Below are 27,523 nucleotides of genomic sequence, written 5' to 3' on the forward strand. Positions count from 1 at the left end.
GAGATGTGTGTTTGGGAGAGGTTCAATTTTTGTCAGATTTTGAGATCCGTGTCCTACTCATTTTATAAAACAGATTTGGAAGATTTCTTTTAATTATTTCTGCAGTGGCTTAAGTAGCATTAGGGTCATTAGATCTTTAAAGGACTGGTAGAATTCCCCTGTGAAACTCTGTGCCTGGTGGTTTATGTTGTCTTGAGGAACTTTCTTCTGAGAGAGAGAGTGCGTGCGAGCAGGGGAGAGGGGCAGAGGGAAAGAAGAGAGAATCCCAAGCATGGAGCCTGATGTGGGGCTTGATCTCATGACCGAGATTGTGGACTGTGAGATCGTGACCTGACCTGAAATCGAGAGTTGGACACTCAACTGACTGAGCCACCCAGGTGTCCCTGTTTTGAGGAACTCTTATGAGGTTATTTCTTCTGTGATGATTGGTCTGTTTACATTTCTGTTGGGACTGGGGTCAGTTTGAGGAAGTCATATTTTCCTTAAATGTTACTCTTCTGGGCTTTCAAATTGATATGCAAAGAATCATATGAAACCGTCTTGATTTATAAAATTAACTTTTGCAGTGATTTCAAATTTATAATTAAGAAATCTTGGACTGAGAAAGGAAGACTTGGGACTTTTGCTGGCATACTGAATATTTTGCTTAATAATGACTACATCTAATGAAACTATTTTAACTGGTTAGCTGTTTTCTCCTCCTTCCCCTCCTCTTGACAAATGTTTATTCCCCAGGATGTGCTTATCTCATATATACTCTTCTCTAAGATTTTTTTTTAACATGTTTGTTTATTTATTGTTTTTGAGAGAGAGAGAGAGAGAGAATATCCCAAGCAGGCTCCACACTGTCAGTGCAGGGCCCAACGCGGGGCTCGAACCCATGAACTGTGAGATCATGACCCGAGCCAAAATCAAGAGTTGGGACGCTTAACTGAGTGGGCCACCCAAGTGCCCCAAGTACGATTTTACATAGCACAGAATCAAGGTCCTGTAACCTCTTCTGGAAGAGAGATACACTCTGCATAATTTTTAATTACACAAACCAGTATTTGTTAATTTTTAATACTGGACACTGGGCCAAACAGAATGGGTTTGAAGAGACAGAAATGATCCCTGTCCCCTGAGGGTTGCTCACGGCGAGTATAGTAGCACTTAGGCTCTAGGCACGCTGTTTATTGCCACAGCTCCAGCTCATGTATTTGGAGAGGGTTCTTCTGTCGTTAACCGTACCTCCCCCAAATGCGAGTGTTGGCCTTGCGTTTTCCGGGCACCACACGCAGTCATTCCGTGTTCCTCTCTGTAGTAGTGTGAGGCCAGCGATCATTCAGCCACACCAGAACCTCAGATCCGTCGGCCCCAGGTGCTCGGTCATTCCCGTTGGCACGTTGCATGTCCCTGTCCCCAGTCTGCTGCTTTTGTACCTCCCTGGTGAAACCCTGACTCTGCTCACAAGGCACCTGTCTCAGCCTCTACCAGGCCATGACTGCCTGGTCTCACTGGAAATTCATGTGCACAGCTGGTTAGCCTTTTGTTCATTTAACTTTTGGAAATGTATTATGTTGACATCTAACTGCTGAAGTTTTGGCTTTGTTAACTGTCCAAGTTTATGATCGAAAGAATTTGTTCACTAGCTGTTTTCTATTAACTACCTTTAGATGTTTGCTTTGGTCCTCCTTTTAAAGGCTTTCAGCCTCAGATATTGAAGCCATGGGTGATTGCCAATAGAAGGAAGAACAGATAGCACACTTTATTGTGTAGATGCTGGATTCATCATATGTTAGCGTGGATTAGATTAAAATTTCAGCTTTTGGGTTTCGTTTGGATGTTTTAACTTCTTAAGCAGTTAAGAACTGGTCATCTTATTAAATAACAGGTATCTGACTGCTTTGTACTTTCTTCATATATTTTTTTAGAGTTAGATTTATTTTGAGAGAGAGAAAGCAGGGGAGGGGCAGAGAGAGAGAGGGAGAGAGAATCCCAAGCAGGGCCCAAACTCATGAATGGTGAGATCATGACCTGAGCTGAAATCAAGAGTTGGACACTTAACTGACTGAGCCATCCAGGCGCCCCATACTTTCTTCATATTTGAGTGCTAACTTCTTGACCTGTCTAAAAACTGAGAGTGTCTCTGTTGCTTCTGAAGGACTGTTATGGTTAATTATATAAAATAAATGACCAGGGAGCCTGGGTGGCTCAGTTGGCTAAGCGTCTGACTTCAGTTAAGGTCATGATCTCGCGGCTTATGGGTTCGAGCCCCACACCGGGCTCTGTGCTGACAGCTTGGGGCCTGGAGCCTGCTTCGGACATGTGTCTCCCTCTCTCTCTACCCCTCCCTTGCTCGCACTCTGTCTCACAAACATTAATAAACATTAAAAAAAATTTTTTTAATAAAAAAAATAAATGACCTGATTTTATAAGTTTCTCTCATTTTTATAGGTTCCTTAATTTAGTGTAAGAATTGACCAAGGAAAAAATTGCTCTCTAAAGAATTACCATAATATAGCTTGAGGAAAATAATATCTACCTCATCAAACTGTTGAGAGTTAATACATTCTGCAGTTCAGGAAGCAAGACCTCGATGTTTGAGCTGTTGTGTTGAGGACTGGGAGGGGTATTCTGGGAAAAATTTTGAACGGAGTTGACCAAATCCTATGGGTGAGGTCTTGAGGAGAAAACTTTTTCATTTTGCCCACAGGTCACGGCAGCCAAGAGGGGACTTAAGATCATGCAGTAGACAAAGTGGATAGTAGTCTCCTGTTTATTTATTTAATAAATAAATTTTTTATTTAATTTGTGAAATTGGACACTGAGAGCCTGTTGTTTTTCTTTCTTTACCTCTTCTAATAATAACTATGCCTGTCCTGGGTAGTTTCATACTGGTGAAATAAGGCAGTCATGATCTCTGTGCATAGTTTTAAGGTATTGCTTCGCTCAAACATGATAGCAATACATTTGTTTATAAATTCCCAGGATTTGGCAAACATATTGATAACTGTATTACAGTAATTGATTCATTAAACTCTATGAATACTTACTAAATGTTTGCTGCATGCCAGGCGTTGTTGTAAGCTCGGGACACTGCAGGAAATGAGCAGATAAAAGCTTTTGCCCTACTGAAGCTTACCTTCTAGCAGCAGGCATGGACAGTAAATAATACGTAATCGTGTAGTGTGTAAGAAGGCGGAAGTTGCAAGGAGTAGGGAAGATCAGAAGTGCTAGTATTTGGCGATTGAGTTGCAGTTTTAAATATGGTAAAATCTAGAGACTTACTGAGAAGGTGACATTTGAGCAAAGATTCAACAGAGGTGAAGTCTGTCGAGGATGAAAATTATTCTTTTGAAAAAAATTTTTAACGTTGGTTTATTTTTGAGAAAGAGGGAGAGTGCAAGTGGGGCAGGGGCAGAGACAGAGGGAGACAGAGGACCCAAAGCGCGCTCTGCACTGACAGCAGAGAGCCCAACATGGGGCTCGAACCCACGCACCGCAAGATCACGACCTGAGCCGAAGTCAGACACTCAGCTGACTGAATCACCCAGGCGCCCAGGGATGACCAGCATTCTAGACAGAGGGAAGGACCAATGCATAACCTGTCAGTGGGAGTATGATTGACACGTTTGGTGACCCGTAAGGAGACCTGTGCCTAGAATGAAATGAACGAGGAGGGAAGTAAGGAGAGGTATATGGTCAGAGAGGTGATTGCAGAGGAGGTAGGGACTTGTGGGTCATTGTAAGGAACATGTGGTCACGTATACCATTCATATTACCTATTAGACCTAATGAGGAGGAGGGAGAAGTTAACATTGTTGAATTTGTGCTCTATTCCTTCATTCTCTAGTATCATTCAGCAGCTGCTACGTGCCATTGCTTGTGCTAAGTGAAGGAAATACAGTGAACAAATGAAACAAAAGCTAGCTACAGTCTCTGGTTCTCTCCATCCACCGCAAATCACTGTTTTGTGTGTTAATCACTGTACCTGATACTTTACATATCTTATGTAATTCTAAGTATTTTATTTTATTCTAAGAATCAGGTAAGGTAGATTGTAGTATTGACTTGAATACAGTTGATGAAAAGAAGGCTAAGAAAATTTGGTGATTTGTTCAAGTTGCATAGCCAGTATGGGACAGAAGGGGACTAGAACTTAATCTTGTCTTTTCATTACACCATCGGTTCCCACATCTGGCTGTGCATCAGAGTTCACCAGGAAGCTTATTATCAAAGCTATAGATTAAAGCTTCTGCTTTCAGTAATAAGTTGAACTGGAACTGTTGAGTCTAGTATAGGCATTAGGGCAGGTGCAATCTTTGGGAATAGAACTGTTTTCTTCAGGTTGCTTATTTTGAATAACAGATTTTAAGAGCCTTAGGTTAAAAGAGTCCTATAATTTTACGGTGCAAAGGGACTTTAGACTGTCATGATACATGAGGTACTTGCATTTTCCTCATGAAAAGCCAGAACCTGAAAAAAATTACCACACTGAAAGCAATCCAGAGCAAAGGTAAAATATCCTTTAACGTGGGCAAATAAACAAGTAGCTGTTTTACTGCTATTGGTTTTCCAGGCACTGACACATTGGCCTGTGGTTTTAATTGTCGAACCCTTCTAGTTTTCGTTCAGCGCCATCCATGTATCTTCTCACATTTGAGTCTTTGCTGACGGCATGCACAGGGGTCCTAAGTAAATAGTTGAGAAGTTCTACTTGGTTATTTAGCAGACAGTGGCTGTGAACTTGGTAGATGATTCACAAATGTCCCGAAGGGTCTAACATAGCCGCTCTTCTCTTTCAGGAGATTGAAGATGACCCTTCAGCGATGTTAGGTCTATAATGGGAAGTGTCACAGCTCGATATTTCTGTTACGGATGCCTTTTCACATCTGCGACCTGGACGGTTTTGCTTTTTATTTATTTCAACTTCAGTGAAGTGACTCAGCCACTTAAGAATGTGCCCATCAAGGGGTCCGGGCCCCATGGCCCTTTTCCCAAAAAATTCTATCCCCGTTTCACTCGAGGCCCAAGTCGAGTGTTAGAGTCACAGTTCAAAGTAAACAGAATTGATGACATGATAGATAATCATGTTGAAGATCCAGAAAAAGGCAACACGAAATTCTCTTCTGAATTGGGTAAGTGTGTTCGACTTCTAGTAGCATGTCAGAGTATTTAATCATTGGAGCTTTAAGCTCGGTTCTTCGAGTCATGTGTTGCAGAGGGGATTAGAAATGGGTCATTTTCACCCACCAATTTATTTTGTTAATGAACTCGTTGAGGTTCTAGGATTTTGCAGACTCAGTGGGGAGTTATATTCTAATTTACTGTTTCTGACTTCAATATTTTATGAGGACTTGGGAGAAAGTAATAAGGTCCAGAGTAGAAAACAAAGAAAAGAAAGAAAGAAAAATTAAGTGACTGGAAAGAAAATGGAACCTATGGGGGAGGATTTTAATTGTTAGCATTATTTAATAAGGGAAAGAAATGGTTGAAAGGTAACTTGACTATATATAACATATTTTGAAAGGCAGAGTTAATTAAAACAGAACATAAACCATTGGGTTTAGAGGTAAGCTGAGATTACTTATATCTAATAAGATTTCTACTTATAAGAATTGTTAAGATGCTGGAGTATATTAAATATAGGAGTTTATAAAATCTTAGTATAAAAGGGAAACTTTTTTCTTCAGAAGTTATATTCTGTTCAATCTGGAAGTGAGAATCTACTGTATATGTCTTTTGCACACTGTAATTCTGGAGTCCTGGTTTTAGCAGTTTTATTTTAAGGGATAAATGAGCCATTTTGGTTACCGTTAAAACTTAACAAAGAAAGAACTTTAATCTTGTCCTTAGAAATCTCAAATAATAAGTAATGTTAGGAGTAAAAGAGATTTTGAGAGATTGAAAGATCCACAATTAATAAAGGAAAGGTTAAAATAGATTCTTTTTTCATTTGATCATAGTTTCAAAGAAATAAAATCTGTTTCTAGGACTTCATGATTTTCTAATACATGCAGTTGAAAGTATTTAAAATGACAGGAGGAAATGGAAACTAATACCTCAATTTTCATAAAATAGACTTTCAGACTGCTGTATAGGCCTTTTAAAAGCATTAACAGGAAAGTTTCTAGCTTCTTTACGTATTTACCGCCATTTTGGTAAAACTTTGCAGGCATGATTTTTGATGAACGTGATCAGGAGTTGAGAGACTTGGGCTATCAGAGACACGCCTTCAACATGCTCATCAGTAACCGCTTGGGCTACCGCAGAGATGTGCCCGACACCAGGAACGCCGCGTACGTTTCTCGTTTCTCGCTTCTCGCTAGTGTGTGCGCCTGCGTTTTAATGACGCGGTGCTGTTAGTGGCAGCGTCGTAAGTCACGGGGACGGTGTTGATACTTTGCAGTTAGACTTCGGTATTCAGGACACTAGACCACTTAGGACAGATTTCCGCTCCGCCGGCCTTGAAGCCCCGTGGGCTGAGATTGTACTAACAGCCTTCCACGGCTTGCTGCTCCCTTGAAACTTAAAATCCTAGGGAAAAGCAGGGAGGTACTAACCGCATATAATTAGATAACCTTCTGAGCATAAGTTTGTTTTCGATGTTTATTTATTGGATTTGTGGTAAAGGGATCAAAAATCAGTGAAGAATTTTATTCATCATCTCACTTTTCTGTCTTCATTATCTTTGTTGCTTCAAAGGCTTTTCATTCATGTGGTTGGCCAGCCCATCCATAGACCTTTTTGAACACCTTTGTTTTCTAGACACTGTATTAGGTTTGGGAATAAGCAGAGTAAGGTGCCGTCCCTGGATCACAGGGCTTAGGATCTAGCAGGGGAGTTAGATAAGGAATTGAGTAATTGCGGTGGTAAATGAGGGCTGTGGTAGGAATTGGTGAAGTGGGGACCCCCAAACCAGAGCGGTCAGGGAAGGCCTCATTGAGATGAGCAGTGTACAAGGGACACCTCCCGTGCGTGGGGACACCTCCCGTGCTTGGGGACACCTCCCGGGCCTGGGAGACACCTCCCGTGCCTGGGGACACCTCCCTTGCATGGCAGACAGATGGAGTTGGTACACTGCTTGGAAAGGCACTGACAGCAGTCACTGTGGCTGTAGCAGAAGAACACAGGAGGCCGGGGGTAGCCAGGGCCCAGATGCGAGAAGGCTTGTATGCCGCACGAAAGGACAGGGAATTCTAGATTTTATTCTGTAAGCTGGTGGTTTTTTATGATTGTTGCTTAAAGCCACCCAACCCTTTTCATCACATAGTTGCTCGATAGAAGCTTTTCTGTTATCCTGATTTATGTCTCCTGGTTTGCTCAAGTGTTTTTCTAAAGTTGGGCAAAAAATAGTTTTCAGAAACAAAGTTTTATATTATTTTCTTTTGAATGTTTATCGTGGAGAAGCTGATCATTAGCTTATGAGTGCTGCATTAAAAACCTATAGTGATTTCATACAAATAACACGTTTTTATGTAAACTCTGTACCAAAAAAGAAAAAAAAATCATTTTTTAAATATTGACCTAAAAATAAGCGGAGTAGCAGGTATTGGAGGGAGGAATTACTGAAATGTAAACCTCTTGAGTAAGACACGTGATGTGTTCTTCAGTGGTTTTTAAAAAACTGTCATTACAATGTAGGAAAGAGGCTGAACAGGGGCAGTTAATGTTGAGTGAATAACGACCTAAAACATTTGAACCTCCTAAGATGTCGCCTTTTCTCATACATGCCTTTACAGATGTAAAGACAAGTCTTACCCCGCGGACCTGCCAGTCGCCAGTGTCGTTATCTGTTTCTACAATGAAGCCTTGTCTGCCTTGCTTCGTACGGTGCACAGCGTTCTAGACCGCACGCCAGCCCAGCTCCTTCATGAAATCATCCTTGTGGATGATGACAGTGACTTTGGTAAGGGCTGTTGCAGTTGATGCCATGGGATCTGGGCTGTTGATCGTGGCCGTGTGAGCACCAGCGTGAGCATCAGTGGAGCTGACTGTCAGGATAGGTGGTGGACAGGACCCTCGTCCGCAGAGTGGCAGTGGGGTCAGCAACAAATAATGTCTGTCGATTAGAGGAAACAACATTGTCTTTGGGATCTTTTTCAGACTGTGCCATATAAGTTTGGCCCTTGAAATTTTTCCCTTGGCTTATCTTTAAGCAAATTTTTTTTAATGTTTATTTACTTTTGAGAGAGAGAGAGAGAGAGAGAGAGAGAGAAAGAGAATGAGTGGGGGAGGGGCAGAGAGAGAGGGAGTCACAGAATCTAAAGCGGGCTCCAGATTTTGAGTTGTCAGCACAGAGCCTGATGTGGGGCTCGAATCACAAGCTGCGAGATCATGACCTGAGCTGAAGTCGGATGTTTAACCGACTGAACCACCCAGGTGCCCCCCTTGGCTTATCTTTTTAAAAAATTGTTCTATTTCAGAATAACTATAGATTAGTAACAGCAAGTTACAAAGAGGTCTGTTACCTCTTCCCCCCCATTCCTCCCATTTCCCCCATTGGTTATTTCTAACGTAACGCTGGCCCAACATCCAAACCAGGAATTTGTCCTTGGCACAGTGTGTGTACGCAGTTCTGTGTCATTTTATCCCCTGTGTAGGTTCCTGGAACCACCGCTGCGATCAAGATACAGACAACTCCCTGACCACAAAGATCTCCCTCATGCTAGCTTTTAATATTCACACCACCCACCTCCTCGACCCACTCCATCCCTGATCCCTGGCACCCCTAATCTCTGTGATTTTGTTTCTGTCTGTGTGATTTTGCCATTTCAAGAATTGTTACATAAATAGAATCGTGCAGTTTGTGACCTTTCGAGATGGGCTTTTTTCACTCAGCATAATGCCTTGGCTTATATTTATCTAATAAGTCTGTTACACCGACCGTCCCCAGATAAAAGTGATTGCTTTGTGATAGCTCTTAGATGATCCCTGAATGCCAGTGTTTTATGATTCAGTATGTATATTACACACTTTTCTTTTTTAAATTTCTTATTGAAGTATAATAAATTTTAGTGTTATGTTAGTTTTCGTTGAACTACATATTGATTAAACAGTTCTGTACATTACGCAGTGATCACCACAGAAAGTGCAGTCCCGTCGGTCACTGTACGATGTTATCACAATATTATTGCCTATATTCCCTCTGCTGTACTTTTCATCTCTGTGACTTACTCATTTTTTTTTAATGTTTGTTTATTTATTTTGAGAGAGAGTGCGTGTGTGCATGCACACGAGTAGGGGAGGGACGGAGAGAGAGGGAAAGAATCCCAAGCCTACTCCGCGGTAACAGCACAGGGCTGGATCTCAAAACTGTGAGATCACGACCTGAGGCCAAATCAAGAGTCCACGCTTAACCGACTGAGCCCCCCAGGCGCCCCAGGATGGAAGGCTTTTTATTTACGCTACTCATTCGGCTCTCAGCTACCTTGAGAGAGGTTATGTCCTCGTTTTATAGAGGAGGAAATGTTAAGTAATTTGGTCAAGGTCCCATAGCCGTTACGTGGTAGAGTTGAAATTAAACCTCTAGTCCACGTAGCTCCAAACCTTCTGTTCATTACGGCAAGCTGCAGAGGTATATTAATAAATTGTATGCCAGTTACATATTTTTCATTACTCCAGTGTTTATTAAGCACCTCTTACCAACAGCAGAATTGGTCTACCAGTTAAATATACAAAGTGAGGAAAGGTACACTGAGCCCAATGGGAGCAAACTACTTAAACCTTGGTAAAAATACTCAAATAGCACAGGAGAAAATTTAGGAAGGTTAATAGAAAACAAAACTTAATTTCAAAAATGAATGATTAAAAGAGCAAGAACGTGAGTCTGGACCAAACAGGATGTTGGCTAAATACTCAATTGGAGAATTGATGGTGTCGATATTTTGTTTAAATTTGTGGTTTTTCAGTTTGTAGCTATTTTATCTAAAAGCAAAAATTCATGCTAACTTACAATGGTTTTATCTACTAACAACGGAAAGAATTACTTCTTAGATGATCTTTGAAGTTATGAAATTGAAAGGTGAATGAGCTAGAATGTATAAAAGTTATTTAGTGCACTTGGAAGGTGCTAAATTAGTAAAAGGACATGTTTATTGTTATATAATTTTTGGTAGGGGCAGTAGAAGTTGTGTCGACTATTCTGAAATGGAATAATAGCTAATAAATTACGTTCAAACAAAAGACATTTGTATCTCATTTTTTGGTTTTGTTTTAAACCTGATTTATGTGTAGTCAGCTGAAAATTGATTCACTGCAGGTACTCATTTCAGACCTTTATGCAAAGCATTGTGTTAGTTGCGGTGGAAATACAAGTAAGTCTACAAGGTAACTGTTCTGACTAACTGTTCTGACGTTTTCCTTTCTCTTCCTCAGGAGATAAGCTGCCATGCTTTTTTAAAATAAAGCAGCAGAAGGTTCTGTAATATTTACTTGATAATCTGTTGTTGCAAGTACCAGGTGCAATTTTAGAGTAGCTATAAAAAACTGTCTTTGTACATGTCTCATGTGGTTTTACTATGGGCTCTTTATTTTCAGATGATTTGAAAGGAGAACTAGAAGAATATGTCCAAAAATACCTCCCTGGAAAAATTAAAGTAATAAGAAACACAAAGCGTGAGGGACTGATTCGAGGAAGGATGATCGGAGCGGCCCATGCTACAGGTACAGCTTCCTGCCACTCTTCTCGGTGGGTGTTGAGCGACAAGGGCTTTGTCCTTGGAGCCTCATTCTGCAGAGATCAGTTGAAAAGTGAGTCTCTTAAATGGACACTGTCAGGAGAGACGAAGCTCGTTCGCTTTGGGAAGGGCCTCTTCGTAACGCCAACCCCTGCTGTCCCCAGACGCAGACGCCACGGAGGGGGGCTCTGGAGTCCAAGCCGATCTGTTTCCTTGGGGGCCCCTACTGTGAATTACTGCTCTGCTCCTCACGTAGGTTTGGGTGTTGTTTAACTTCCATAGAGAAGAGTCCAAGAAAAATTGTAACTGAGCTTCTGTATTTTTTTTTTAATACAACATTTAAACTACGTGTACCCAGACTGTTTGGTTTGAATTGTGCCAGTGCTTCCTTACTATGAATACATACCGCTGGTGATAGGGCATCATGGTTTTCCTTGGAGAAATGGGCTATAATATTAAAAACTGACTTACAGGGGCCCTTGGCTGGCTCAGTCAGTAGAGTATACAACTCTTGATCTCTGGGGTTGTAAGTTCCAACTCCACATTGGGTATGGAGATTACTTAAGAATAAAATCTTTGGGGCGCCTGGGTGGCGCAGTCGGTTAAGCGTCCGACTTCAGCCAGGTCACGATCTTGCAGTCCGTGAGTTCGAGCCCCACGTCAGGCTCTGGGCTGATGGCTCAGAGGCTGGAGCCTGTTTCCGATTCTGTGTCTCCCTCTCTCTCTGCCCCTCCCCCATTCATGCTCTGTCTCTCTCTGTCCCAAAAATAAATAAACGTTGAAAAAAAAATTTAAGAATAAAATCTTTAAAGAATAAAAATAAATAAAAAGCAACTTACAAAACTCTAAAGGTACCTTCTTCAAAATTCCCTCTCAGTCCTTCTGATTCCATCAGAGATAAAGCCTCCATTTTACTGATATATCTTTAAAACCTTTCTAGCATATACTAATCTCCCCTTTTAAAAAGAAAGAACAGGTGTTTAGTCTTCAGCAGAAAATAGATCTGGTTAGTCCTCAGTTACACTGTATCGGTTCCGTTATATTTTTGTGTGTGTGTGGGGGGGTTACCTCTGTAAGGTTAGTGATCTTGATAAAATTTTCCCGTTAAAATTAATTTATTTAAGTTAAATGAATCAGTTTTAAGATGTTATATATATATAATATTGCAGGTAGTTGCATGGATAAGGCCAAAAAGCAAACAAACAAAACCATGAAGGTAATTTGAGAATTCTGGAACTTTGGGGGCGGGGGGCATTCCCTCGTAGCGACATCTCCTACGTTCCCTGTATGCCTCTTGCATCAAGTTAAAAATGCAGGATAAAAATCTTTATGGTTTTTATTTTACTAACTAGAAGAAAGGCTATCCCATCGGCTCATGAGGGCCACTTCAGCCAACAAGGTTGGGGAATTGGAAAGACGGGAAACAAACAGGAATGAGAATGTGGCAGCTGAGTGGTGACCTCAAGGGAGAAGGGAGCCCGTGTCACTGTCGTGGCAGTCACTGATAATTGCAGTCACGTTTCCGAGTCACCAGTGAAAATACGTTCTCTGTCCTCCGTTGACTGAGGCAAGGAAATGTACCCTACGTTTAGAGGTAGTTTGATTACAGTAATTGTAATAAAAACATCCACACACAAAGGGCCACTGTCCTTGCACCACACTCCTTACCTTTCTGTCCGGAGAACAGAATTGGTCCCGTGAGACTTGGAATCTCGTCACCGAGGAGAGTGAGTGTGTTTGCACGCGTTCCACACTCACAGCAGTGGCTTCAGGCCCGGCTCGCGACCAGCTCCTCCCCCCGCCTGCAGCAGAGGGCGGGTGTAGCCGTGGGGCTGGAGGGCGGCCGGTTGTATTGCACGTCGCATGCTCCAAGCGGCCGCCTGTCGTTTGCCCCCTCAGGAGAGGTCCTGGTGTTCCTGGACAGCCACTGCGAGGTGAACGTGCTGTGGCTGCAGCCCCTGCTGGCCGCCATCCGGGAGGACCCGCGGACCGTCGTGTGCCCCGTCATTGACATCATCAGTGCGGACACGCTCGCCTACAGCTCGTCCCCCGTCGTGCGCGGAGGGTTCAACTGGGGGCTGCACTTCAAGTGGGACCTCGTGCCCCTTTCTGAGCTCGGGGGACCGGAAGGAGCCACCGCACCCATCAGGTGAGACTCCTTCTGCAGATTCGAAAACTCCTATCGGTGCTTCTTCCAAAGAGGAAAAAATATTTTACAGGTAATCCCTTCTTTGCAGGGAGCGGAAGCGTTACAAACTTGAGTGCTTCCCGAATTTCGTACGTCGCGCCCGCTGCTAAGGGAAGATGGGTGGCTTAGGGTTTCCAACCTAGCGAGGCAGACGAGTAGGATCGGCAGTCCTGGGCGTAACCGTGTGGCACACTCGAGCGGCGCGCCCCGTTTGCATGTTGATTATCGCAGTTCCCTGTGTCGTCTACTTGCCTTCGGGTCTCTGCTCGTGTGTGTGGCGCTGGGAAGAGCGTTAGCCGTAGAAGCTGTTTCTGTAATTAGGATCTTTAGGGTGGATTCCTGCTGCACCGTCGCAGGTCGCAGCGTGTGAATTGTTTCCAGTTCCCCTTCATATTCTCAGTATTACACATCTGCTTATATGTTATTCCTTGTTTTCTGTTATAAATTTCTCGTGTAGACTTCAGAGGTTTGTCTGGGTTTCTGCTTTTTAATGTCTTTGGACCTATGGTTTGGGTTTTCTTCCTGTGGAAAAATGGCGTAGGTAAGAAGTACACACGCAAATAGGCGTACTGTGCACACGACTTAATGAATGGCTGTGATCTGAACGCCTGTGCTGTCACCCGGGTCCACAGACAGCAACCGGCTGCCCTCTGGACTCCTGTTCCGGTCCACAGCCCCCGCCCCTAGATGGGTCATCACCCTGACCTGGTCCCTGGTAATCATTTCCTCGCTTTCCTTTACTTTTCACCACGTCTGTGTGCGCCCCTGAACAGTACAGTGTGGTGATTTGCCTGTTCAGGGACTTCATATAAAATGAAGCCATTGGACTCATTTTGTCTTGCTTCTTTTGCTCAACATTGCTTGAAAAAATTCCTGTGTGGGGGCTCGTGGGTGGCTCAGTCAGTTGAGCATCCGACTTCAGCTCAGGTCATGATCTCGCGGTCTGTGGGTTCGAGCCCCGCGTCGGGCTCTGTGCTGACAGCTCGGAGCCCGGAGCCTGTTTCAGATTCTGCGTCTCCCTCTCTCTCTCTCTCTCTCTCTCTGCCCTTCCCCTGCTCATGCTCTGCCTCTCTCTCTGTCAAAAATAAACAGGGGCCTGGTGCGGTCTTGTGGCAGAGTGTGGTCGTCTTGTCCCTCAGGCTTTGCATGACAATCTGGTCCACGTCTTGCTGATTTCAGTGAGACCAGGGGTCGGTGCGACCCACCCTCCCCTCTGTCAGGAGCAGGGCTGCGTCTGGGGACGTCCCTCAGTGTTTCCGGTCTCTGCAACCTCACGTCCTGTGGTCGGAGGCACACGGTAGTGGTCCCTCCGCCTTGTCCTGTCCTTTCGGACTGTCCGTGCTGTTCTTTGGGAGAAGGTGAAGCTTGCGCAGAGCGAGATGACGGAGCCCTGGCTGCCGTGTGTCCTCAGTGTTGGTGCACTTGCCAGTTTTTGCCTGTTTCTTCCTCTTTATCACCATTGGTTTTCATCTTTTTTTTTTTTAATACTTTAAAAATTTTTTTAATGTTTATTTAATTTTGATATAGAGAGAGACAGAGTATGAGTGGGGGAGGGACAGAGAGAGAGGGAGACACAGAATCCGAAACAGGCTCCAGGCTCCCAGCCATCAGCACAGAGCCCGACACAGGGCTCGAACTCACGAACCGCGAGATCATGACCTGAGCCAAAGTCGGACGCTTCACCGACTGAGCCACCCAGGTGCATCCCCCCCCCCCTTTTTAAATACTTTTCATCAAAGACGTGTATTCAGTAACAAAATGGTACACTTAGAATGAAGAGTGGCTGATGACCCTTTCCTCTCTCTTCCCGGTCCTTCTCCCCAGAGGCCAGTTCCTGTAACTATTTTTATTTTGGGTCTTCTGTTTCTTGCTTCTTTAACTCTAGACGATGGATGAACGTACTCCTGTCTTCACTGTCAAACTGATTTAGATCCTTTTCTGTGGGAAAAGTGAAGATTCCGCTCATTTACGTTCAGTGCCTTCTCTGTCGCCCGGCTGCGGAGTGTGGTTTTTGTTACCGTATTGCTTGGAGAAAGCTGTCACTTGCTCACTTTGAGAGCATCATCTGACACTCCTTCTTGTGCAGTGAGGACATCAGGGCCCTTTCTCCTTGTGCCACTTTCCCCCAGTTTCTTCCCCTTTCTAACGTGAGCTGTTGCACTTTTATGATACCAGCGTTGCAAACTGCTTAGGTTGGATGTTTAGATTTAAAATTGTCATCCCTTTTCCTTTTCTAATACATGTATTTAAGATGATAAACTTTCTTACAGGTTTGGCAAATTATGACATATCATTTTTTATCATTCACTTTAAAATATTTTCATCGTGAGGTCTTCTCTGCGCCATAGGTTATTTAGCACTGCATTTATTATTTTCCAGACATATGTGGGTTTTGTAATTGTATATTCCTGGCTTAATTACACCGTGGTCAAAAAATATTCTGTATTTTAACTCTTTGAAAATTGATGAGATTTGCTTTATGGTTAAGTCATGAGTAAATTTTGTAAATGTTTCTTGTGTGCCTGGAAAATGTTTTCTCTGGTTGTTAAAAATGGGATTCTGTATTAGTTTGGTCGAGTTTATTGTATTATTCAAATATTCCATACTTTGTTTAAAAAAATTTATGGAAGTGTAGCTGACATATAGTATTATATTAGTTTCAGGTGCGCAGCTTAGTAATTCAACATACCTGTACATTACCCAGTGCCCACTGTGATGAGGGTTGTTATACTTATTTTTTAATTTACACGTTATATCGGTTATTAAATGTGGTATATTATGGGGCGCCTGGGTAGCTCAGTCGGTTAAGCATCCAACTCTTGATTTCAGCTCAGGTCATGAGTTTGAGCCCCACATGGGGCTCTGTGCTGACAGTGTGGAGCCTACTTGAGATTTTCTCTCCGTGTCTCTCTCTCTGCCCTTCTCCTGCTTGTGCTCTTTGTCTCTCTCAAAATAAATGAGTAAACTGAAAAAAAAAAATATATGGCATATTAAAGTTTCCCACTACAATTGTATATTTATTTCTCCTTGTAGTTCTTTATATGTTTTCTTCATATATTTTGAGCCTGTCTTAATGGATGTATGAACATTTAGAATTATTAAATCTTCTGGTAAATGAAACCCATTTGTTCCAGACTTTCAGAATAGTAAAACTTTTGCATCATAGTGTGACATTAATATGACTGTTGTAGCTTTGTTTTGATTAATATTTACATTGTGTAACTTCCCTTTTGTTGTCAGTCTTTCTAGGGTCTTATATTTAGATGTGTCCCTTGTAAGCAGCGTGTAGTTGCTTTTCCATGTTATGATTTGCTGTTGAACCAGCATGAAAAACTTCCCTTAATTTAGTTGCTTGCATTCAATATTACTTGTATTTTGTGTTTATGATTACAATGCTACTATTTGCATTCTATCTGTTTTTTTTTTTTTTTTTCCTGTTCTCTTTCTTTTGGTCTTGAGTTTGGATTTTTTATTATTCTGTTCCCAGCTGCCACCCTGTTATTAGATGTTATACATTCTTACATACCGTTCTTTTAGTGACTACCCCAGAGAGGATACCATACATCCTTGATTTATCAAAGTGTGACATAAATTGGTATTTCAAACGATGCAAGATCTCAGAATATTCATTCTCCAGTTTATACCCCTCAGGTTATATTGTTGAAGAGTGTGTGTGTGTATTTTAACTGTATAAGACGTTTTTTATGTGACCATTATTCATTTAGGTTTGCCCATGTATTTCCCTTTTTATGTTACTCTTTATTCTGTCTCCATCTGCAAACTCCCACCTGGGATTATTTTCATTTTAAATGTACTTTCCTTGGTCAGACCTTCTGGTGATTACTCTTGTCTTTTTGTAAGAATGTGTTCATTCTCCCGGTACTTGGAGGTGTAACTGTATGGGGTGCCCAGTTCTAGGTCGGTGGATAGATTGTTTTAAGACTTTGAAGGGGTTACTCAAGAACGCGTGGCCTCCGCTGTTTGTGGTGAGAAGCCAGCGGCAGTCTTAGTGTCAAAGTCTTAGTGACAGAGGAATTTCTTCTCTTGGTCAGAAGCGTTTTCAGATATGCCTAAGTTTGGTTTCTTTTTTGACTGTGTCTATCCACCTGCCAAATTCTGCATTCTTTTACCCTTGAATGTATTGAGCAGTTATTTTAAAGTCTCTGCCTGAGAATCACATTATTCGAAACCCCTACACAGGGGCGCCTGGGTGGCTCAGTGGGTTGAGCATCCAACTTCGGCTCAGGTCACGATCTCACGGTTTGTGGGTTCGAGCCTCATGTCAGGCTCTGTGCTGACAGCTCAGAACCTGGAGCCTGCTTCGGATTCTGTGTCTCCCTGTCTCTCTGACCCTCCCCCTTCACGTTCTGTCCTCTCTGTCTCAAAAATAAACATTAAAAAAAACTTTAAAAGAGAAAAAAAACCCTGAACATCTGTCTCTGATGTAGATTGTTTCTCTTGTTTTTCTTTGATGTGATTAATCTTCCTGATTGCCTGGTGGTTTGTTTGGTTGCTTTTGTTTGGTGACAGACCTAGTCATGAAAAATTATGGAAATACATTCCTACCTGGGATGGTTTTCCCCCTGCAGAGAGATTTTGCTTCACTTCTGGCAGGCAGCTTGGGATGCTAGAATCCACCATCACCTTAACTCCGTTACCGGAAGTGACGCAGCTGGAAAGCGGGCAGGAGTCTCTCTGAGGGCCAGCCTCCTTCACACTCAGTCCTGACACTCAGTCCTGGGCCAGAGACTTCCGTGTGATGGGTGCTCTGTTGTGCGTTTTAGGAACTCTGGCAGCATACCTGGTTTCAGCCCATCCGATGACAGTAGAAATCCGCCCCTGACACACACACACACACACACACACACACACACACACGCACACACGTCCCATTGTGACAGCTAAAAATGTCTCCGGACATTAATGAAATGTCTGGGGACAAATCGTCCTGTTTGAGAGCTACTGGCCTAAGCCATTTGATCAGAGTTTGGTCTCCCCCGGCAGGCCCTGGAGTCCGGCTTTTATCCCGGTGGCTCTGTGAGCCTGTCAGAAGGAATGAATTCATTTCAGGTGTATTTCTAATAACAGTGGTTATAATTTAAAAAGTACTTTTGTTGCCTAGAAAAGCAGCCTTCATTTGCCAGATATGTAGTATATATCATTGGCAATCTAGAAAATTCAGTTATGTGGCCCAGCTCATTCCCTGATGTTAGATAAAACACTTCATAATAGTTCATCTTGTTTTTGTTAGTGATGTTCCAAAGGCACACTGAATTTTTTAAGACAAAGCCAGTAGTTAATTGAGTCTGTAGAATTGGTACAGAAATTATTTCCTTTTCTAGGTCACCGACAATGGCCGGAGGATTGTTTGCCATGAACAGACACTATTTCAATGAACTTGGACAGTATGACAGTGGCATGGATATCTGGGGAGGAGAAAATTTAGAAATATCATTTCGGGTAATTTTTTCATGTCTAGTTATTAACTCTGTGTGCAGCAGAATATAATTTTCATCTACAATCCCATATTTTCTGTAAATTCTCTTTGATTACCTTTGTTAACAAATTGTCCTTAATGAATGCTACTTTATCGTAATCTGTGATCTGGAGAATATCCACTCAAGGTGTGGAAAGCTTTTAAGCAGCCTTATTTTATAAGAATTCAGAAGGGAAGGCTGTGATGAATGGGTATGATTTCAGATGTCTAAATGTGCATTTAATCTAGAGTTTTGTTGCCAGTTTATTAATCTTATTTGCTAACCTTATTTACTACCCTAATATATATATATATATATGTTTAGCGTGATCGGATTTCCCTGATTGGCTAAGACCATCCTGGTTCACCCCAGATCTCCCAGGAAAAGTACTAATAGCTTAATAGCTCTGCATTCCACTTTCAGAAGTAGCTAGTGGGAGGCCTCATACATACAACTACCTGCAACCTGAGGAAGGAATTCATTTTGCACAATCAGTCCTCCTCTCCAGCTGCTAAAGTTGGAGAGATGATGGTATAGTTGGGGTCTGGGGCTCAGGGAACTGGAGGAGGTGGGGTCAGGCAGTCTTTGCAAAGGACAGAACGAGGGCAAAGCGAGCACGCAGACTTCTGAACTTGCAGATGTCCCCAGCCCAGTCCCCACGGCAGGATCCCCATCCAGATAGTACGTGTGCGTGTGTCCTTTTGTCTTTCTGCAACGTATTGGCCAGAATGTTTTTAAAAGGCAGTTTTTCCTACATAATCTTTAGAATTTTAAAGATGAAAGGAATAACATCATTAATTCAGTCTTCTTACTTTGGAGATAAACTAATGGAGTCCCACAAAAACTAAAATACCCAGATAATCAAGGGCAAAATTTAGACCAGAACTAAGATCTTTTGAATCTTAACCTGGAGTTATTCTGTATGTTTCATTATTTGTGTGTATATACATGTTATTAAAGTACCAGTAAACTGAAAGGGGACCCGCCAGTAAGCATTCTCTCCCTAAGTCCTGAGGATCAAGTTCCTTGATCTGTTAAAACAGCAAAGTATATGGTAAGTGTGATTTTAGACACACGGTAGTAAAAGAATATTACATCATTTTAGAATTGAGTTTCTTCTTAAAGACATGTTGTTTTTCAAGGTACTCTTTGACAGTTCTGTAAGACGTCTTGCAAAGTTGCATGAACACCTATCTGATAATTTCATGAAAATGCATACATTGATTTCGTAGCAGTTGCAGGCAACTATTAATACATGTTTTGCCCCGACCAGATCTGGATGTGTGGAGGTAAACTCTTCATCATCCCGTGCTCTAGAGTCGGACACATTTTCCGAAAAAGGCGACCGTATGGCTCTCCTGAAGGCCAGGACACCATGACGCACAACTCCTTGCGGCTGGCACACGTCTGGTTGGATGAATACAAGGTGAGGTTACGTTGTTCGGTCGGAGGGTTCGGCTGGGCGGCTGTGCGTCTGCGGGCGGCTCTGGTTACCTGCCTTTTCACTCCGGCGCATTTCTGTTGGGACAACCACGGGGCCTTCTGTCCCTACATTTCTTTTCTCTCTCGTTTGCTGTTGTCACTCTTCTTTTAATTTTCCAAGTGACCACCCTGTAAAAGGAGATTTGGCCGACACCAGAAGAAGTGTTCTTTTCAGTGTCTTCGTTCCTCTCCTGTGACTCCTTCTCTTTGCCCCTTGGGGTTCGTGTGCCGGTCCTGCCACTTCCCCGTTCAACTCTGCACATGCAGGATCGTACCTCCCACTTTCTCTTCTGCTGTGCACACGCTGTGATGATTATTTCCTTGGTCGTGGATTTACTGAGGAATAATTCACAAACCATTTTATCACCCCCTAATCTCCCACAGCCCTAGACAACCACTAATCTACCCCCTGACTCTCTGGATGTGCCTGTTCTGGACACTTCCTACAAACGGAACCCCACAGGACATGGCCTTTTGTGACCATCCTATTCAGCGTGGTGTTTTCCGGTTCATCCATACCGCGCCATGTGTCGGTACTTCATTCTTTGTAATCCAATAATACTCCCTGGCCGAAGACACCACGTTTTATCCTTTCATGAGTTGTGAAAAGTGCTGCTGTGAATACTTGCATACAGTTGTTTGTAAACAGGCGTTTGAGCATCTGCTCCATACCAGGCTCCGTGTTAGGTTTGGGGGAGTCAGTGACGACGGAGGGAATGCACAGTGACGACACTGTGCATTTGGGGTATGGAGGTACGTGCTGTGGGGGTAATGAGAACCAAGCAGATCACCGCTTGGGACCGGAAGTGCGGGCTCCTGGTCACGCCTCTATCACACCGCGTGTCTCCTCCCTTGTCCCTCTTCTAGACTCTGAGCTCCTTCTCCACGGTCACCAGCTTGGAGTCATACTGTCTCCTGGTGGCCCTCAGACCCACCTAGATCCCGGCTGCCCTCCTAGTAGGATGCTGGGCCGAAGCTGTTTTCACAGTCAGATTAATACGGGACTTGCCCCTTTCACCGTGTCGGCGTTGTGCCAATGGTGCAGGAACGGTGGAGTGGTGCAAAAAATTCCACTAAATCTTGGCAAGCTCGGAGTGCCGAGACGTGGCGGACAGAGCACTTTTCACTGCACGCCGAAGCACCGTGCTTGTGACAAGGAAAAATGTGTGCAGCTGTTCGAGTTGTGAGCTGGACTGATCACTTTTACATAAATGGAGAAAAGAGTGACTCACAAACCATGGTTATTTCTGTTTGGATATTTGGCAGATAGTCTCAAAAATGAACCAACTGACCCTCTCACTTCGACAGACAGCATTTGTTGCCAATGATAAAATTCAAGCTTTCAGGTGAAAAATTACAGTTTTGGAAAACTTGTATCCACCCCTGTGAGCTTAATTGCTTCCAGTACTTAAACGCTTTTCTGAGGAGATTAGGAATATTTATGAATATAATTCTTAATACTGAAATTTGTCATTATTTGAAAGAACTTCACAACCCAGTGGAAGCAGATCTTGGATGGGTAAAAGATCCAGTCACAGAGCAAGACCGCAGATTTTAACCCAACAGTAGGAAAGCTCAATGATACAATTTAAAGGTTAGCTACGATGTGGAATGTGAAGGGCTAGAGTTCTGGTATAATATCAGAAAAGAATAGCCATAATTCTTTGAAAATGCTATTAAAATACTCCATCTCAAACTATATGTTTTCACATGCTCCTATTTTTAAAAATGTATTTAACCAGACAACATATAATAACAGGTTGAATGCAGAATTGAGAATTCAGCTGACTTCTTTCTAGCCAGACATTAAAAAGATTTGCAAAACTGTAAAGCAATGTTACTGTTCTCACTAAATTTCTTGTTCAAAGCATGTTTATGTTCATAGGTAATGAGTTATTTTTAAAGAGTTGACAAATGTTTTCACGTCTCTCCTGGTAAACACGAGCAGATGTAACTCACACGAACCTCCCCAGAGTCTTTGGTAATCATTAAGATCATAGTCCTGACAGAGTCGGAGAACTGCCCCCTCATGTGCAGCTTCCTTGATTCTGGGATCACGTTTTTACATGTGTTGCCAATTCTGAGGTTCGGACGTTTCCTAGAGTTTAAAATGTCTTACCATCAACGACGGACCTAATTGATAACTTCATGTTGACATCTTCTGGCAACGTGAAGAAAACACCAGCGTGAAAAATACTTCAGCTCTTTAAGACTCAGGTACAATTGATACTACTTAATTTTAAACAAAAAGGCCATTCCCTTATTTTTCGTTTTTCTTTTTAAAATTCAGGAGCAGTATTTTTCCTTAAGACCTGACCTGAGGACCAAAAGTTATGGAAACATCAGTGAGCGTGTTGAACTGAGGAGGAAGTTGGGCTGTAAATCATTTAAATGGTATTTGGATAATATTTACCCAGAGATGCAGATATCTGGGCCCAATGCCAAACCCCAACAACCCATTTTTATCAACAGAGGGCCAAAACGTCCCAAAGTCCTTCAGCGTGGAAGGGTAAGGAAGTAATCTTATCAGTGTTTTATTCAAAGTTGTATGATAAGACCAATGACATTTTAGACTGAAAGTATCATTTTAGTGATAGACGTTAGCTTGCTTCCATTGCGTTCTTTCTGTGGGAGCTTCCTCTGCTCGGAGTGAGACCTGAGGAATGTTCCTGTCTTCACCGTTACCATTAACACCCTTCACCTGCCAGCATTCAGGAGCACACGATTCTCAAAGTGATAGGCTAGCTGCCGAGAGGGTGGACGTCAATGTGACTATGCGGTATGCAAATAAAAGCCACAGGAGAGTGTAAAGCTCCCTGGGCAGAGTCCAGTCCCAAAAGAAAAGAAAAGGAGAAATGGGGTCACACTCTGCTCTGTGGCCGCAGCTCGGGAACTGACTCAGGAGAGCAAATGAGAGATGGGGCGCGTCCCTCCAGTTCACACCCAATGTGTAAGGACCCATGTGCTGCGCAGGAACACCCATGAGCGGCCACGTTTCTTTTGAAGTTCTTTTTCCTTCCTCCCTTTTTTGAGAGAGAGAGAGATCGCAAGCAGGGAAGGGCCAGAGAGGGAGAGTGGGAGACCCAGAATCCGAAGCGGGCTCCAGGCTCCGAGCTGTTAGCACAGAGCCCGACGCAGGGCTTGAACTCATGAACTGTGAGATCACGACCTGAGCTGAAGTCGGATGCTTAACTGACTGAGCCACCCAGGCGCCCCTGTTCTCTTTTATTTCTTAAGGAATTTCTTCACAGTTTTACATCACTTTTAAAGTTTAGGGGTCTAGCCGTAAAGTCATACCTTTTTCCTGAATCATTTGTTAGAATTTGCTTTCTGAAAGTGTAGCTACTCTGTTGCACAGTTTTCTCTTCTTTTGTGTTCAGAAGAAGGCACTTGTCAGGATCTTTCGTGATGCTGACTGTTCCTCAGTGGTTAAAGTAAGCCTAGAGCTTTCCCCTTGTCCTCTTTATGAAAACAAGACCACCTTTTGTTTTTAAAGTAAAAACACAGCGTATGCCCATGTAGTTGTAGCCCTTTACCCAAACTGCATACTCTTTGCTGCTTTTCTGGGTCTCCCCTGTGCTGTTCCCGATCTGTGTCTCCCTCCAGTTTAGCCTGTATATTTCATTCAGTTACGTGCCGTCTGGTCGGTACCTTTAGTCTTATTTCCTTGATTTCATTTGAAGGTTCTTGAGGGCAGAGAGGTTTTAATTTCCTTCCTCCCCTAGAATAGATTAGTAAACCTATGTTTTTAGAATTTCTACTTGGCATTGCCTGCATATACTGTTAAAACTGCCTTTAACCTTAAAGTCTACCGTGACACCCTTATGTACTACTGAAGCTAGAATTAAGGAATAAAAAAATGCTTATTTTCTTAGGACCTTTGAAATTCATACCTTTGGAGTAATTGATTCGCATTTCATCTAAAACCTCCTTATCTAGCATCTAAGGCATCTTCTGACAAGAGCGATCTCTCCTTTTACAGCTCTATCACCTCCAGACCAACAAGTGTCTGGTGGCCCAGGGCCGCCCGAGTCAGAAAGGAGGCCTGGTGGTGCTTAAAGCGTGTGACTACAGTGACCCCGGTCAGGTGAGCGATGGCTCAGCCAGTCCTTGGAAGGTGTCCTTCCCAGAAGGGCACTTGCCCGAGGTCACGCCTGAGGAGGGAGGGGTGGACATGAAGATTTTAATCTGACTTTTCTTAAATGAGATGGTTGGAGTTGGGAATGACTGTAGAGATCACGTAATGTAACTATTTTTGTCTCCTTTGTACATTTTTCCTACCCTCGGTCACCGTCGGGAACGTTATTCGTACGTTGCAGTTACACAGGATAAACAGAAGTGTGTGAAGGTCAGAAGGGGCCGAGGCAGCACGCCTGCCTTCTGGGCGAGGACATTAGCTCTGCGGTGGATGGGTCTGTAGTGTTGTCTCTGAAATCCAACCTCCCTGCGTTTTAGTAGTGCCTCAGGGAAACCACAACAGAGTATCTTCGTGTCATTCGCATAATCTGTGCGCCCTTTCAGTGGTATTGAAGTGGACCTGAAAATAAGCAGAAGACTTATGTCAGTTTGGAACGGTCATTTCGAGCTGTTCTGGATCTGGTAACAGGCTAATATAGTCTTAGAGTCAGTCTCAAGACTGCCGCACTCAAGATGGGTCACAGGGAAGTGACTTTCTTGTCCACTTGAGTGGCAGGGATGGCGTCACTCAAGACCAAAAGGACATCGGGCTTTTTAGATAGCATGTGCCCTTTGAAAGTTCACGCAAGACCTTTCATTTCTAGGAGAGCTCATGTACACTCTCCCAAGATGTCGTACACACCGGAAAACGGGATTTAAAAGGGGTTTTTATGCTGTGTGTGGGTATGAGAGGCATCAGGGTTGTGGACACTGAAGTCTTTAATTACAGTGATGCTTCAGGGGGTTAGGTCACAGCAGGATGACATCACAGATTTGTTCCAGAAAACGTACTATATTTTGATCACACAGATTTGTACTAAGACTGTATCCAGGAGCCACATGTAGCTCTTTAATTAAAATGAAATAAAATTAGGTCACACCAGCCACATGTGGCTCCCCTGTTGGACAACACAGATTATAAAACATCAGCATCGTTGCAGAAAGTTGCACTTAGAGAATGCTTCCTGTTAATAGAGAGCACACATACATTTTGGGCTTAGAGGTAGGAACACTAATTGAGTACAACTATTCAGAGAAGAAAATATATTCCTTTTGGACTTAGTGATGGTGCAGGTTGGAGAATAACTTACTCATCGCACTTACCCAGTCCAGCCAACCTTTAGGCCTTTGTTCCTGAAAATAACGTGAGAGACCATAAAGAAGACAATCCTGAAGGATCTGCACATCTGAAGAAAACCCTGCTTCCGGGCCCTCAGGTGAAATCGTCACCTCAGTCCCAATGGCATCATGGTCTGGGATCAGAGTGCCATTTTCCACAGGGCAACGAGATGGACCGGCTCCTGCGCGCGGGCACAGCCCAGTAGAGGCCTGTCTCTGTCCGCAGGAGGCCACGCTGCGGGCTCGCGGGGCTCCTCCTGTGCTCATGCCGTCCAGGAAGGAAGGGCGCCGTGTAACTGTGAAATCCTAGAATTGGAAAAGGTCTGCCGTCTTCAGTTAATTTGGCCAGTTAACAAAACGGAACCGTTTCTTCCTGGGATCGAACTTCCTTCTCCCGTGTCCGTTCGCACATTCCATTTTCAGATAGCTGCGCGCTGACGCTGCCTCCACGTGACCCGGGTTCACTGGTCTTTCCCTGCTTTATGAGACCGCACGGGACAATGCCATTCTTCTTCCACATACGCATGACCTGTTGTGCTGGCTGCATTTGAAAATCCAAAGCAGACCTTGGAGTTGTGATCTTTTATTTTCTTCTTTAGGTCTGGATTTATAACGAAGAGCACGAGTTGGTTTTAAATAATCTCCTTTGCCTGGATGTGTCAGAAACTCGCTCGTCAGACCCACCCCGACTCATGAAGTGCCACGGGTCGGGAGGGTCCCAGCAGTGGACCTTTGGGGTGAGGAGGTGGCTTAGTGAGGGTGGGGGGGGTGCGAGGAGACCGAAGGGGCTGAGGGAGGGAGCGTGACAGATGGGGTGTCCCCTGCGTAAGTAAACGATCGTGAATGTTTCACCTCGCTTCTGGATCTCTGGGACTTTGCCCCGTTCTGGCAGTACGTCTCTTCGGGTGAAGCAGCTAACTGGTGATGTGTTCTTGCTGCCTTGTTTTCAGAGGAGTAACCGGCTGTACCAGGTGTCGGTTGGACAGTGTCTGAGAGCAGTCGACCCACTGAGTCACAAAGGCTACGTCGCCATGGCGATCTGTGACGGCTCCTCTTCACAGTGGTGGCGTTTGGAAGGTTAAAGTGGCTCCTGTGCCGGAATATGGTAATCCATCAGCGTCGGCCTCCTCTGTAAGGCGTGAGGCTTGAGAAGTTGCTGGTACAAGAAAATCCCTGAACTGATTTCCCAGTTAAGTAGAACCATTTTTGAGAAGGTGGGACAGCAGATACACTAGAGACTGGAGCCCAGAGTGGTCATCAAGGGAGTGAGGAAGTATGTTTTACCAAGACATTAACATCCTTTCTGAGCTGCTAAGGAATTTCTTGCTTATGGTGAGAAACTAGAATACAATTTTAACTCTATAAAGGGTCAGGTATGTACAGAAAGACAAACCCAGGAAATTGAACAGAAATGTCAAACTTTTATTTATGCTTCTTTTTAATCCCTTGAATAATGGAATGGCGTTTGTCTGATCAGGAACTTGTCATGATTTCCTTTTTTAGAAGGACTTCATAGGAAAATTTTTTTTTTTTACTCCTATTATCATGTCTTAAAATAATTTTAAACAGACTGAATCCACATTGCTTTTAACTTCAGAAGGCCTCATTTATAAGATTATATATTTAAGAGGCAGTTAACTGTTATAAATTATTTTGATGAACTATGGTACTATCTACATTTAAAATAAAGGGTTCTTTTGATGATTTACCTGGGACTTGTCTGCTCTTCTTGGGTTGGGGTCTCTGGTCCGTGTGGTGCTGTGTACGTGTCACACGGTGAGCAGGATAGCTGGTTCAGCTGATGAACCAATAAGCAAGGTCGCAGCCCTGACCCCAAGAGTGGCCCCATCCCTTAGCTTGAACTCTGTGAATTTGATGTTGAATGTCTGTGAATTTGGATAGTTTCCATTAAACCTGCCTATGAATCATCCAGGAAGAGTTGTTAAATAGGCAGTTGGTTATAGAGGTCAGGATCCCATAAGATACATCTTAATTAGAAATATAAATTTAGATTACTGATTCAATTTCTTTGCTGGTAACTGGTCTGCTCAAAATTTCTATTCCTGCCTTTATCCATTTCTTCTGAGTTGTCTAATTTATTGGCCTGTAGGTTCTCATAATGTTACGGTTGTTTGAATTCCTGTGGCGTTGGTGGTGGTTTCTCCTCTTTCATTAGTGAATTTCTTTATTTGGGTCCTCTTTTTATGAATCTGGCTAGAGGTTTATCAATTTTATTGATCTTGAAGAACCAGCTCATGGTTTCACTGAGCTGTTTGTTTTATTTCTGCTCTAATCTTATTCCCTTCCTTTTGCTGGGTTTGGGGTTTTTTTTATTCTTTTTCTGGCTTCTTTAGGTGTATGTTGAGGTTGTTTGAGATTTTTCTTCTTGAGATAGGCCTGTATTGGTATAACTTCCCTCT

The 27,523-nt window shown here is 43.2% G+C and overlaps 1 protein-coding gene and 2 long non-coding RNA genes across 5 annotated transcripts; 1 reads left to right on the forward strand and 2 right to left on the reverse strand.

Annotated features, from left to right (window-relative positions):
- Positions 1 to 4,809: 4,809 nt before the first annotated feature.
- Positions 4,810 to 12,562, reverse strand: LOC123384096. Of its 2 annotated transcripts, none has more exons than XR_006594707.1 (2): positions 12,330 to 12,562; positions 4,810 to 8,044 (listed from the first exon to the last, which is right to left on the reverse strand). It is a non-coding gene; the product is annotated as an uncharacterized LOC123384096 (long non-coding RNA). The 2 variants fall into 2 exon arrangements; XR_006594708.1 differs by lacking the exon at positions 4,810 to 8,044 and adding an exon at positions 10,491 to 10,934.
- Positions 4,826 to 26,811, forward strand: GALNT11 (polypeptide N-acetylgalactosaminyltransferase 11). 2 transcript variants are annotated; one of them, XM_006929523.5, is made up of 11 exons: positions 4,826 to 5,120; positions 6,158 to 6,281; positions 7,725 to 7,891; positions 10,522 to 10,647; positions 12,561 to 12,810; positions 18,192 to 18,309; positions 19,600 to 19,752; positions 22,099 to 22,317; positions 23,791 to 23,895; positions 25,703 to 25,840; positions 26,054 to 26,811. In XM_006929523.5, exons 1-11 carry the CDS (start codon positions 4,826 to 4,828, stop codon positions 26,183 to 26,185), a joined length of 1,827 nt encoding a protein of 608 aa, XP_006929585.2. In that variant the 3' UTR covers positions 26,186 to 26,811. The 2 variants fall into 2 exon arrangements, with proteins under 2 accessions (XP_006929585.2, XP_044908974.1); XM_045053039.1 differs by lacking the exons at positions 18,192 to 18,309; positions 22,099 to 22,317; positions 23,791 to 23,895; positions 25,703 to 25,840; positions 26,054 to 26,811 and having other exon boundaries at positions 19,600 to 19,735.
- Positions 23,015 to 25,707, reverse strand: LOC111559561. The gene is made up of 2 exons (XR_002740664.2): positions 25,089 to 25,707; positions 23,015 to 24,345 (listed from the first exon to the last, which is right to left on the reverse strand). It is a non-coding gene; the product is annotated as an uncharacterized LOC111559561 (long non-coding RNA).
- Positions 26,812 to 27,523: the final 712 nt, after the last annotated feature.

Source organism: Felis catus, chromosome A2 (assembly GCF_018350175.1).
Source record: "Felis catus isolate Fca126 chromosome A2, F.catus_Fca126_mat1.0, whole genome shotgun sequence".
Lineage (NCBI taxonomy): Eukaryota > Metazoa > Chordata > Mammalia > Carnivora > Felidae > Felis > Felis catus.